General features: G+C 60.5%; 1 protein-coding gene across 1 annotated transcript; it reads right to left on the bottom strand.

Annotated features, from left to right (window-relative positions):
* Nucleotides 1-2,865: 2,865 nt before the first annotated feature.
* Nucleotides 2,866-12,912, bottom strand: CLCF1 (cardiotrophin like cytokine factor 1). Its single transcript, XM_025879172.2, has 3 exons — nucleotides 12,442-12,912; nucleotides 6,161-6,327; nucleotides 2,866-4,313 (listed from the first exon to the last, which is right to left on the bottom strand). The coding sequence occupies exons 1-3, from the start codon at nucleotides 12,455-12,457 to the stop codon at nucleotides 3,819-3,821; spliced, it is 678 nt and encodes a 225-aa protein (XP_025734957.1). The 5' UTR covers nucleotides 12,458-12,912; the 3' UTR covers nucleotides 2,866-3,818.
* Between the last annotated feature and the right edge of the window lie 493 nt (nucleotides 12,913-13,405).

Here is a 13,405-nt window from a genome sequence, read left to right as displayed (position 1 = left end):
CCCTGGGCCCCTGACTCTCAGGCCGTACTTAAGAGGTGGGGCCTGGGATAACCACGGCTAACTCGTCACCTCTCCTGGAGCTGCCATGGGTGGAGAACCAAGGACAAACAAATTCATAGAAAAGCCTGATGACTTGTCTTTACCAAGAGCTACCTGCCTCTTGGTCCACAGCTCCAAAACCCAAAGGGGGGACTCACACCCTGACACCATCAGTAGGGAGCTATTTGGGGGAGAGTTCAAGAACTCAGACTCTGAAATGCCCTTTCTGGCTCGGTTCTCCTCTGTGTCCACCTCCCCCCCGCTTGCTGCTGGGGGTGCCCCCTCTGCATCTTCCACGGGAGCCACCTCCAGCACTTGCCCACCCTTCCAGATCACTCTCCTCCCTTCATTCCCTCTGCTACCAGCCCTGTGTGCACTCAAAAGCACCATTCCTAACCCTCTGGAGTCTCAACCAACCCTCAATTCTCTGCCATTCCTGCTTTGTCAGTCCTTGGGCCTTGGGAAGCACCCTGTCTTCTGTCTGTCCTCGCCTCTGGCCATCTGTGGCTTGCTGGGGAATGTCACAGCCCATGACAGGGATGCGTGTGCTGATGTCACCTGGCTCCACGAGGCAACGATTTTGATTCCCTTCCTCTGCTTGTCCCTGATTCCATTCCCTAAGGCTCTCTACATTCTTCTCCAGCTGCCACCCCTCCCACAGCAATTTCGTGTTTAGATCTCTCTGTTTGAAACAACAGCAAACCAGCCAACCACACATCAGTGCTCCTGTTACCTGCCTAGGTATTCCTTTTGCCACCAAACGCCGGGGAGAATACACTTACCCCTTCTTCTTTCTCACCACCTCCTTTAATCTCACAGTTCGGCGTCCCAACTGCTCTTGCAAAGGTCACCGTGACTTCCTGATTTCTCAGTGGGTTTCCCCCCGAATTCGTCCCCCAGTGCTTCTGGGACCTCTGACACTGTTGATCGACGGCCTCCCCAAAACTCACTTCTCTTAACTTCTCACGCAGTATTGCTTGACACTCTTTAAATCAGCTTATGTTAAATTAGCAAGTACTTTAGTTCGGTGCAGGCATTGTGCTAAAATGCTGTAGGGATGCAAAGACAAGTAAATTATGGAACCTGCCCTCGAGATGCTATCTGCTTAAAAGGGAGACAGACACACTGAACTGACCCTTGTCCTGCCCTTGTCCAAACCCTACCTGGAGAGGCCATGCAGCGGCACCTGCTCTGTGTTGGGCACTGGAAGGACAGCAGTGGTGGCAGACACCATTGCCTTCCCCGCGAGGCTTACAGACCAGCACCCTCAGCGGAGGGATGCCATCCTGCCTTCCCTGTCTCCCGGGGATTCCATCCGGGTCCTTCCACAGCTAATCAAATTCTGCCTTGGAATTTAGCATTTGGGCAAGGGATCCCTTTTTCTAGGTGGTTTGGTTCAACACGCTAATTGAATACCTTCTTTGGGCTTGCGCCTGCCCTGGGATAAAGCAATGGGGGAAAACTCAAAGTCTGCCCCCCAAGAAGCTCTCAGTACAGGAGTGTGGGATATGCCTTCCTTCTCCCGGTATTCTGTATAGCCCCTTGCTTGGTGCCTTACACCTGACAGGCTGCTAGTCATTTTGCCCCAGCGTGGAGACAGCCCAGATGCCCTCTCCTTCCTATCTTGTTAGACAGGAAGCAGGCCTGGAGGATATCTAGACAGAGCCAGGGCAGATGTCCCTGCCCAAAGAGCCTGGACCCCTCTGTGGGGCATGTCCCCTCCAACCTGGGCCAGGTGACTGTGGGACAGTCAGCAGAACCCGGTTCGACCATAAGCAGGTCCAGTAGCTCTTGCACCTACACTCCCGCACCCGCCGGTCTTCTCTCCCCAGATGGGTCACAGGCTCCACCAGGGCAGGAGCCAAGTTAGGTCTCAGACTTCTCTTGGATTTCCTAGTGCAGTTAACATAACGATGGGCAGGTCTTTAAAGTATTTGTAGATTGCTTGACAGGACCATCATTTGTTACTTCCTTTGCTTAGGGCACCGTCTCCTGGTAAAATACCTCTGTGTTAGCTGGGACCAGTCAGCCCAACTTACTCCGCGGCTCTTCACTAGAGTGTCCCGGCAGGTTGATCTGTCCCAAGTCGCCTGATTACTAATCCCTGCCGCTGTGGCCAGGCACCTCACCTTTATTGTTTCTCTCATCCTTCAAACAGTCTTAGAAGGCTGTTTCATCATCCCCATTTTACAGACGGGGAAACGGGAGAATAGAGAGCTTTAAGTAACTTGTCCAAAGTCACTCTAGGAGGCTTCGAGGCTGGGCTTGGAGCTGAGGTCATCCCTTGAATAGCGTCTACCCCATTTGCTTGCAGACCAATCTGAGTTAATCTCTTTCCTCCTAACCTGCTGACTTACCCTGGAAAGAAAGGGGCAGAGTCACAGCTGAGACTTGGGACTTGGCCACAGTCGGTCACGCTCCCCAGGAGAGGAAGGGTGTTGAGGTGAAGGTCACTGCTGGGGGCCCCGGTGGGCTGCCACGGCGGTGGGAGGACTGGTGAAGCTGAGGGCTGACTGTGCACGGCTGACCGGAGGGACAGGTGCACAGCTTAGGGAGACAGACCTACAAGACCCTTAAGATAATCCTGAGAGGTGAGGTGGGCTGAGCAAAGGCTGGGAGGGGAGCGGACAAGACGGTGGAAGGACTCAAGGAACACGCCGTGGGTGGGGGAGCAGAGTGTGCTGCGTGCACGCCCTCCCTGTGGACCGGGCAGAGCCACTTCCCCAAGTTCTCTGCCTCTCCGAGCTACCTCTTGGACTGGCAGGCTCCGAGCGCCCAGGCAGGGAAGGGCCAGGAGGAGGGGCAAGGCCAAGCAAAGAGATGAAGTCCTGGGGCAAGCATTTTATTTGTTAATACAAGAATAGAAATTCTGCAATAAATATCATCTAATAAATAACATCTCCAAATAAATAAATATTAATACAACAAACTTAAGAGTCATGAGTGGGTGAGGCTGGGGGGCAGGGCCTGGGGGGGAGCTGCCCCCCGCACCCGCAATGCTACTGCAATGTAAACTTTCAGGGAACCCTGTGGCTGTGGCTACGGTTGCCCTCCCCAGCCTGGGCAATCCACAGCCAGCCTGGAAACGGGGTGGGGAGGAGGCGCCGTGATGCCGGCGACAAGATGCAAGGCAAGGTCCTTTTGGCTGCCATCCTGTGCCACCGACTGCCTTGGTGACCCCTGGGTCCGGTCTGTGCCTGGCCCTATGCTTTCAGTACCACCTCCAATGCAGAGCCTTCCTGTTCCACTCTTAAATCCCATTTTTTCCTGTTCGGACTTGCCACTGTGTATGTTTCCTGAATCGGATGTACTGAGTTATTTGGGGACAGGGGAGCAACACCCATCGAAGAAGAGCGGGCCAGCTGAAGGGCTTCACCCCAGAAAGGCACGTGCTGCGGTGGCCCCCCTCCCTGCCCTACAGGCACGCTTCCTGGAAGTGCCATTGGAGGGGCAGTGGGGCACTGGCCAGTGCTGGGCAGGACACAGGAAGCTGTGAGAGCCTTTGCACCAACTTGAGCCCCTTGGGGCTCCCGTGAGCATTCCTTCCTGTGGCGATGGGACAGGGCCTATTGCACCTCTTCCCCAGACCTGCACAACTTTGGGAAGCAGGGAGGGGACAGGTCTTATTGCATCACACCCTCTTTCAAGTCCGGAGAGGGCCAGAGGCTCATGGCTTCTGTCTCCTGGCTCAACGAGTGTTGGCGTACAGGTTTCTCCCTCCCCGAGCGGGCGCAGGGTTTGAAGGAGCAGGGGAGTGGGGAGGTGGCGCAGGTCAGAGATCAGAAGCCACGGGCCTCCAGGTGCAGGGTGACTGCAGCCGCGGGAGGCTGCATCTTCTTCTTGAGCCGGTTGAAGTCCTTGGCTGAGCGCCACAGCCAGGTCTGCAGCTCCTTCAGCAGCCAGAAGTCGTCCATCTTCTGGAGGAAGTCGCTGTGGGCAGGGCCAGGGGCCCAGGTGGGCTCAGTGCCGGGCAGAGGCTGGGGCAGCGGGTAGCCCAGAGCCGCCATGACCCCCGCGATGCTGCCCAGCAGGCCCTGGAGGCTGGTGCAGAAGTGGGCCAGGCTGCGGCGCAGCTCGGCCGTGGCCGCCTGGCGGTTGAGGCCTCGCAAGTAGCACAGCAGGTGGCTGTAGGCCTCATAGTTCTGGGTCAGCCGCAGTTTGTCGTTGAGGCTTCGCCACACATCCAGGTTGACGGTGGCCCTGGGCAGGGTCTCTGCCCCCAGCCGAGGTGGGTTGAAGTCAGGCTCGTTGAAAGGGGGGCCCAGGTAGTTCAGCTGTGAAAAGGAGAGGGCGATGTGGAAGGAGCAGGGCCGAGTAGCCAGCGGTCACCAGGAGATACCTGCCCCCAGAGCTGCTATGTCCTGTGTCCCCTGACACTGGCCCCGTCTCCACACTAGGCCCCTCTCTGTTCCAGGGCCTCCCCCAAGTTTCTCCGGGGATGTCATCTGCATGGAGGTGACAGCTGAGGCAGTGGGGGTGACGAACTCCCCTACGGAGAGGTGTGGAAAGAGAAAAACTCGCAGGAGATACTCAGGGAGGACGTGCTGATTGGCTGTGTGTGCGAGCCTTGGGAGTGGGCCCGCCGCGGGGCAGGGCAGAGAGGAAGAGGGGCCGGGAGGACCCCGGAGGCCAGGCTGCAGAGGTGGAAGGTGGACCAGAAGAGTGCAGAGCGCAGAAGAGTTCAGAAGGCAGCAGTGCTGGACAGTGTGGCTGCAAAACAGACACCAAGGAGAGTGAGCCTTAGAAAATTCTGTCGGGTTTGGCAAGAAGGAGGTGCCTGATGACCTCGGAGAGAGAACCGCTTCAGTGGCCTGGAGGCCAGATTGCAGGGGGTTAAGGAGTGAGTGGGCGGAGAGGAAGCTGAGGCAGAGGGTGTAGACCACTCCTTCGAGAAGTTTGGCAGGGAAAGCCAGGGGAGAAAAAGGGTCGGGAGCTAGAGGGGGTAGCAGAGTCAAGCAAAGGTTTTTGGCCAGGGAAGGGGAAAGCGGGTGGAAAGGCAGAGGGGCCCGTGGGAATCAGGGCTCCCTTTGCCTCCCGATGCCTCCATGCCTGGTCCCACGGGCGGAAGGGCAGGGGACAGACAGTGCTCCCGAAGCACTAAGTCCCCCAAGGAAGGGCTCATAGGAGCAGGGCTGCAGAAGGAAGAAACTGAGGCAGTCTCCAGAGTTGGGCTGGAGGAAGGGTAGAGGAGGCAGTCTAGGGAGGACAGAGCTTTGCCAACCCTCAAGGGAGAGGCCTGGGGCCCAGGGAAAGGGCTGAGGGGGACGTTGCAGCCAGAGAGAAAGGGAGCAGAGAGGGGCGAGGCCTGGGATAGGCAAGGGCCCAGGGGGAGGTTCACACGCTGACAAGCACAGAGACAAACTAATTTCCTCGGTGTATCCTGGGGCTGGAGCCAGCTCCCCCGCCACCCTCCTCCCCTTTCTTTCCCTGGCTCCAGAGTAGGGTCTGGGATGTGGAAGAGGAACACGGGAAGAGGGGGCCGGTTCCCCATAGTCCTCGGCAACTCTGACCCTCTTTCCTTCTCTCCTGGGCTCTCAGAACACCTCTGGACTGCCCCCAAATCCTTATGGCACAACTTCCATCCACACCCCTGAACCTCCTGCCACTACTGGCCTGGCTTCCCTGCAGCCCCCTTCCCCCAAGTCCCCCCTAGGAGGCCCAGCTAGGATGGGAGAGGCGGACAGAGGGGAGGCCCATGGGTCCAGAGCAGCAGGGCCCCAGGTCTGGGGCAGAGGCGAGCTGGAACACAGGCATGGGAGGTGGGGCCCCTCCATCCCCACCCAGCCCCGCCCGTGCAAGAGACACCACAACACGGTGTAAACAGAAGAGACTTCCCCGGCCCCCAGGGGGAGGCGGGCGGCTGGGCCGGCAGCCAGTGGGGCAATGGGCCAAGGCGGGTGCGAGGCCTGCCCACATGCCTAGTCCTGGGGCCAGGGATGGGAAGGAGGGGGCACCTCAGAGGGAAGGGCAAGAGATAGGCCAGACATGGGGACTGTTTGGAACCAAAGGGCCCCCCTGGTCACCAGTGCTCACTGGAACCCCTCCACCATTCTGTCTCTCTTCCACCAACTTCTCATTCGTTGCCCAACTCCCAGACCTTTCAGCCGCCCCGGGTACTCACGTAGGTCCCAGCCAAGCTGCGGAGTTGGTGCTCCAGGTAGCGGGTGAGGTCGTAGGTTTTCTGGATGGAGGGGCCAGGCCCTGGGTCCCCTGTGCGATTGAGGGCTGGCACTGCAGGGAGGTGCCAGAGGACAGTACACAGGCAAGCTAGCATCCCCCACGAGTCCCCTGTGGACAGGATGGGCAAGAGGCATGAGGGCGGGCCCAGGCCCAGTGGAGGACTCAGCTGGCAGCCCCTCAGGTGCCTGTCCCCACCTTGGGCTGGGGGGGTGGTGAGTGGGGGCTGCCGGATGGGAGGCAGGGCGGGTGGAGGAAGGGAGTGTTCCTGGCCGGGGTGTGTGTGTATGGAGACATGTATGTGTTTGAGGACCGGGACTTGGCCTCTGTGTGTGTATCTATGAGCACATATTGGAGAGTATATTAGTGTGTCAGCTGAGAGTCACCATCCGTATGCCGACACATATGTGTGCGTACGTGGAGGGACGGGGCCAGGCCTAGGGTCTGTGAATCAGTATGCCTGGGTTCAGCCTCCTCTCCCAGCCTCCCAGTCCCACTGGAGCCAAGGGGTGGGAAACAGCACGTGTCCCCGCTGCCGGCTGAGAGCAGTCAGCCCTGGGAAGGGCCCGAGAGAGGCTGCCCCGAGACAAGTCCAAGCTGAGCCATAGGAGGCAAGGGGGAGGGTTAGATCACCAGCGTCAGGCTGAAGGACACAGGGCTGGCTCCTGTAATCAGTGGTGGGTACGTTCTAGCGTAGGATTCCTGCGCGTGGACTGACGCAGGGTGGAGGTCGGCCCCGTTCTTATCTAGGAGGTTGCATGGGGAAAAGTTTGACCTGAGTGAGTTTGTTGTTTGTTTTTTAAGATGTATTCATTTATTTCAGAGAGAGAGAGAGAGAGAGAGAGAGAGCGCGAGCGCGTGCGCAAGCGTGCGCGAGCAGGGGAGGTGCAGAGGAAGAGGGGAAGCAGACTCCCCCGCTGAGCGTGGAGCGTGACTGGGGGCTCCATCCCAGGACCCCGAGAGATCGAGACCTGAGCCAAAATCAAGGGTCAGATGCTTAACCAACTGAGCCACCAGGCACCCCTTGAATGAGGTCCTTTGATCAGCCTGCAGTGAAGAGGGAGGGTGGGGGAAGTGAAAGGGAGGAGGAGAGGGAATATGATGTATCTGATGCGTTTGGTTTGTCAGCCAACGGTGCTGGAGAGTTTGGACATCTTGAGATACCAGAGCCCAGGGCTCAGTTCCGTGAGGACAGACGCAGGCAGTTGGGAGACATGATTTTCCCAGCTTTTAGGTGAGGTCCACGGTGAAGAGAACGAGACCAGGATTCAGTGGGCATTGGGGCTGGGTAAAGGCAATTAAGGTTAGGTTGGGGTAAGGCTATAATTGGCATTGGGCTAGGTTAGGTTTAAGGACTGGGTTACTTTTAAAATTTCAGGTTAGTTTATTAGGATTTGGCTGATTGAGTGTGGTTGAGGTTTGAGTCCAGCTGGGAGATGTGGTTAGGTTTGGGCAGGCACAGGGTTCACTGGGGCCAAGGTCTGTGAATATGTTGATTTAGATGTCAGCTGGGGTAGCACACGGCGTGTCATGAAGAGAGGGCTGGTTTGGGTCTTAAGCTTGGGTAGGTGTGAGATCATGAGTCGTTTCTTCTACTTTCTCTTTTCCACTGTCAAAGTTTCATAATGACATATGTGATAGAAACGAGTTGGATATGCGTTTGACAATTTGACTGTACTTAGAGTTAGGGGAAGTTTGGAGTTAGTCGTAATGCTGGGTCAGGGTTTTAGAGAGGGTTTAAGACTCCAACTGTAGAGAATGCCTCTTACAAGGGTGTAGGGGTCAGGTAGGGACTTCTGCAGTGGCCCAGCCCATCAGTCTTGACCCTTTCAGATGCTTGGTTGGCAACTTTATTGATGGAGCATGGGAGTGGGCAGGGTGGGGGAGAGCACCAGTCTCAGAGACCCTGCCCCTGGGGATAAGGGGCTCTTCGTTTGAGAGCATGGGTGGGTGGGTGGGTGCGTATGTAGACAGAGAGTGGGATCAGGCAGGTGACTGGCCCCCTTGTCCTTGTCCCCATCGGCAGCCCGTGGCTTCCCTCCTGGTGCTCCTTTCCTCATTCTGCCTTCCCATGCCTAGCTCCTGCTGACTCTGCGTTCCTTTCTATTCACTGTTTCTCACATCCCAAGGGAATTCCAATTCCAGGCCCTTCTCCTCTGCACGAAGCCTGGGGCTACCCTCAGCCCAGATATCTGGCAGAGTCACTTCCAAGATCCGAAGGGTACAATATGGGGTTAGTTGTGGAGGTTGGAGACATGCTGAGGTGCGCAGTGGCCCTTCCAGCCTGGAGTTAGCAGCAATGCTGAGGGTCCCAGCTGAAACCCTGGGAGCTGGGCTCACCTCTTTCCCCCACCCTGCTTTGGGCAGCCCTTCTGGCCGGAGTTCTGAGACTGGGCCAGTGGCACGGAGGGGGCTGGGGGAGGGGCACAGGGTCAGGACCCCAACTCTGGGCCTTGTTTTCCCCTCCCCTTCTGGGCCCTGTGGGACACCCCTGGGGAGAACTGGCTCCCCACACAGGGACAACAGGGGGAGAAGTCTTTGGATAAACAAGAGCTAAGTCATCTGGGCAGAAAAACGGCTCATGAAATTAACCAGACGAGGCTGGTGTTTCCAGGAATATTTCAGTTCTGAGGTAACTGTGTCACTGCAGGCTGGGGGGTGGGGGCAGGGGAAGAGCAGAAGGATCGTACTGACCGACCCATAGAGAGAGCCAGAAAGAAGGAAGGAGTCTCAGGTATCTAGAGGGAGAAGAGGCTGGGAGAGGAGAAAGGGGGACAGGGCTCTCCTCTCGATTACAACAGCTTCCACTCTGGGCAAGATGTCCCCATATCTTAGGAAGCAAACTGATAGCCATCTGGGGCAAAGAACACCTGTGGTTGAGTTGTAAGCAGTGGAACTTGGTGCAGCCTGCAGCTTGCCTGCATCCCTGGGAGGGAGAACTAGGTGGGCATCCTGGAGCCCTCTTCCATCCTTCTGGCCAGGCTCACGGTGTGCAGGTGGACGGGGCCACTGGGGGCTGTGTCCTGGGCCCCCTCCCCCAGTCCTGGCCCCTAGCCCAGCCCCCACCCCAGCTCTGCCTCTGGCTGCTGCCCACTGATTGTTTACATCCCCTCTTCCCTTGTGTTTATAAATCCGGCTGAGCACGTGAGGAGCTAATGAGTGCAGCTCACGTTTCCTGCTGGAGCCCCCCACCCCCCATCCTGGCCCCCGCCCGGTCGGCCCCTAATTCCATCCAGATCCCTGGGCCCTGGGAACCTAGGCCCCCCTCGTGAACACACACACACACACACACACACTCAGCCCATGCAAGCGCATGGCCACCCTGACAGGGCCGCACAGGCAGGCATAGCCGTGTTCTCATGTCTTTAGCAGCCGCCCCTTGATCCCTGGCCTGTATCCTCCAGGCTGACCTCATTCAGTGAGGGTGGGGGGCTCAGTGGGGCAGATGGGCCAGGGCAGCCAGGGTGGGCAGGACAAATCAGCCAGGAGACTCGGCACCTGGGATGGGTGCGTGAGGGCTATCAGCCAAAAATGTAGGAGCCAGGGAGGCATCACAGGGCTCCAGAGGTGCTGGAAAATGTGGGAGCCAGCCGGAAAGGCTCCGCCCTCAGGCCAGCCCCGGACCAGCTTCCCCAGTGACCTTGGAGGGATCTGTTGCGGGGAGTTGGGGAAAGGAAGTGGTTTAGGGGGTGATGTGTCCACTGCAGTGGGAGATCCAGGCACTGAACTGTAGGAAATGGCCCTCGGGGGCTCCTCCTGACCTGCCTCCTCAGGGACAGGCCCACAGAAACAGCCCATCTTTCCTTGTCCTCTGGGCTGGCTGCCCTCCCCTCTGTCTCTTCTCCCTTCCGTCTTCTCCTTGGTTCCCTCTGCCCCAGGTCACTGAGAAGTGCTTAGTGTGAGTGAGTACACATAGGCCCAGAAGTCAGGAGCCCTAGCTTTGCCACCAACCCATCAGGTGGTGGGGCTTGCGCGAGGGCCGCGCTATGCACACTGAAGTCCCTCTCAGCGGAACCGTGTCGGCTCCATCTCTGCTGTCACCTTCAGCAGCCCCCTTCCTGCCCTTCTCTTCCAGCCTAAATGACAGAAGAAGAAACTGAGGCCTGAGAGGCCCAGGGAAAGAAGCAGACAGGTGGGCCGGCCACCCTGCCTTGTGAAGTCAGTATGGATACAGGAGTTGAGCTGTTGGAGTGAGAGGTTCTGGACTGTGCTGCAAGAGGGCCCCAGGTGTTCCCAAGGGGTGCAGGATGAAGCTGGGGGACCTAAGCAGCCAGCTAAGAGCCAGGCATGGGGACCAAGAGAAGGAAATAGTCTGGGCAAGGGTGCGGGTGAGCTTGAAAGGGTGTTGTTATTCAGAGGTGTGGGAGGGGCTGGGAGGGCGCTGGGAGGGGGCGGGCAGGAGCCCCGGTGTGAATAGGCAGGTGGGATTGGATTGTGGGGAGGAATGTGAAGTGTCACTAATAGAGTAGCTGGTGTGGCCAGGTGGTGTGCACAAGTGTGAACGGGGAGGAGTGCGGGGCTCTGTGGAGGGGAGAGGGAGCCATTACACCAGTCTGGAGGAGAGACTGGGGACGGGAGGGCTGCTAGGTGACACTTGCTGCCATCTGCCTGGTGCCCGTTTTCTCCCCTGGTTGAGTGTGTGGCTCCAGGGCAGTGAGGGTGGCAGGTCCAAACTGCAGGGGGAGGCGGGGGTTGCTGTCTGGTCTCTCCGAGGAATGTGTCCCGGTGTCCCGAGGGAGGGGCAGTGTGTGCTCAGAGCCGGAAACGGGGGTTCTGTGGGGGTTGTGAAAGCCGGGAGGTGTCAGCCCCTCAGGGTCAGGGTCAGAGAGTTCCTGACAGAGGTGTGTGTCCACTGCCCTCGCGCTCAGCCTCTGTTTCCAAGGCTGGGGACTTCCACCTTCCCCTCCCCTCCTGGCAGCTCCCTCCTACCCCAGCCGGGAGGGCCAGGCCGGGCGCTGGGGGAAACTGGGACGGGGTCCCCTGGGACTGGGGGTCTGTGCGGGTGGGGGCTTCTGGAGCGCAGTGTGGAGTCACTGGGAAGGAAGCTGGGGAAGGCAGAGATGAGGGGACTCTGGGGAGGCCCGGGGGACCTGGGCTTTCCCTCGAGGGGCTCGGCCCGAGAACTTCGCGGAGGCGGCCGCTCGCTGGCCCTCCCCCTCGGCGGTGACCTCTCGCTCTCGGCCCCCTCCCCGCGGCGGCGGCGCCTTCCCCTTGTGTGGCCTCGGCGCCCCCGGCCCCGCCCCCGGCCCGCTCCCGCCCGGTCGCTCCCTTCCCGGCGGCGGGGGCGGGGGCGGGGTCCGGGGCGCCGGGCTCTGCCGGGCCGCTGCCCTTTCCCGCGCGTCAACTCCCTGCCCTGCCCGCCCTCCCGCGGGCCGCCGGGGCCGAGCGGCCGCTGCCGCCGGTGACGGACTTTCTCCTGCCCGGTCCGGCCGGGCTGTGCCCGTCCCCCGCACTAATCACTCCCAGGCCACGGCGGGCCGGACCGGGGACTCGCTGCCGCCGCCGCCGCCGCCGCCGCCCGCCCCGCCGCCCGGCCCCTACCTGCCGCCGGCTCCCCGGCCGCGGGCAGCATGGTGGGCTCCAGCCGCGCAGCGCGCAGCGAGGAAGCCGCGAGTCCCGCAGCCCGGCCCGGCCCGGCCCGGCCCAGCCAGGCTCGGCTCTGCCCTCCGCCCTCCTCTCCTCTCGCCCGCCCTCCTTCCCGCCCTCCCCTCCCGGCGGGCCGGGGAGGGAGCGCGGCGGGCCCGAGGTGTCGGCCTCCCCTCGCCTCCCGCCGGCCCGGCCTCGGGCTCCCCGCCCTTCTCCCCTCTTCCTCCCCGGCCCCCTCCTCCCCGCGCGCCGTGTCTCCCTCCCGCAGTCCCGCTCCCCGCCTCGGACTCGCTCTCCCCGACTTTCGCGCGGGGCTCTTTCCGCTGGGATCCCCGGGACCCCGTCTCGCAGGGGCTCCAGGTTGCCGGCTCCCCTGGTTCAGCGGGTCGCGCGGGCTCCCCGCCGCGCTCCCGGCCACCTCCTGGCTCCGCCGGGCGGACTTCAGGAATGCCGCGTCCCCGCCCGGCCCCTCTCGAGGGCGCCCAGCCGTGCCTCCCCCGGCCCGAGCCCTGCTGGCCGGGGTAGCTCCCGGCTCCCCAGCCCGGCCCCGGCTCGGGGCTCCCGGAGGAGGCACGGGAACCGGATCTCGCGGCTCCCGGGCGGGGGCGGGGGCCGGGGCCTCGGACGCCAGGCTCCTACCTGCTCGGAGGTCCATGGGGCTGGGGGCCGGGCCGGCCGGGCGCGGCTCCTCTCCCGGAGGCTGGCGGAGTGGGAGGGCGAGCCGCGGCTCCGGCGAAGCTTTAATAATCCCATCCGCCAGGCCCACTCGCAGGTTTTTTTCGCTCGGTTTCGGATTTTTTTTTTTTTTTTGGGGGGGGGCATTTTTCAAAATTTTTTTTTTTTTTTTTTTTTTTTTTCTGACGTGTAAAGCTGTAACCACAAATTGTAGCGGCCCTCCCCGGGCTGGGGGGAGGAGGGGGGAGGAGGGAAGGGAGGGCTTCTGGGGCTCCTATCCCTCCCACAACACCGAGGGGGGGTGAGGTGAGGCGAGGCTGCGGCGGTACCACCCTGGGCCTCCTAGGGGAGGGGGCGGGGAGGGCATCAGTCCGTCTGCAGACTCCCCGAGCTAGGGGAGGGAGCCGCCCGCTCCTTTTCTTCTCCGACGGCGTCGACCTGGGGTGCGGGGTCCCTGCGCTCGCCCTACCTCTGACTCCTCATCTCTAACCTTCCCTCCCCTCCCCCTCCCCCTGAGTAAATGCAATGACACATTCTCCCAAATGCCAGCGAGCTGGCTCCGTAGCAAGTGATGGTGTTTTTCCTGCTGCCCTTTGTCTGGGCTGACCGCCCCCCTTGCCTATTGTCCCGCCGCCTGTCCCATTTCCAAGAGCTGGGGCTAAGTGAGGCGCTGGGGCTGGGGCAGGTGACTAACTGGCTCACAATGCCCCCTGGGGTGGGGGAGCCAGAGGGCACCACAGGCCCACTGCCCAGCTCTAAGGAAAGTAGAGGGCACTTGGCTGAGGGTTTTCCCCTCAGGTTCACAAGGTTCTTCATTCTTCCCCGTGGCCGGGAGACTGCACATGGGTGGGGGAATTGTAGTTCATTAATCAGCAGGAGGCACCGGACCAGTTTCAACACCAGCGGCTGCACGGGTGACTCAGCGGGA

Source organism: Callorhinus ursinus, unplaced genomic scaffold (genome assembly GCF_003265705.2).
Source record: "Callorhinus ursinus isolate GAN/ISIS: 27379988/994484 unplaced genomic scaffold, GSC_fseal_2.0 scaffold51, whole genome shotgun sequence".
NCBI lineage: Eukaryota > Metazoa > Chordata > Mammalia > Carnivora > Otariidae > Callorhinus > Callorhinus ursinus.
This window is presented reverse-complemented; position numbering and strand designations above follow the sequence as displayed.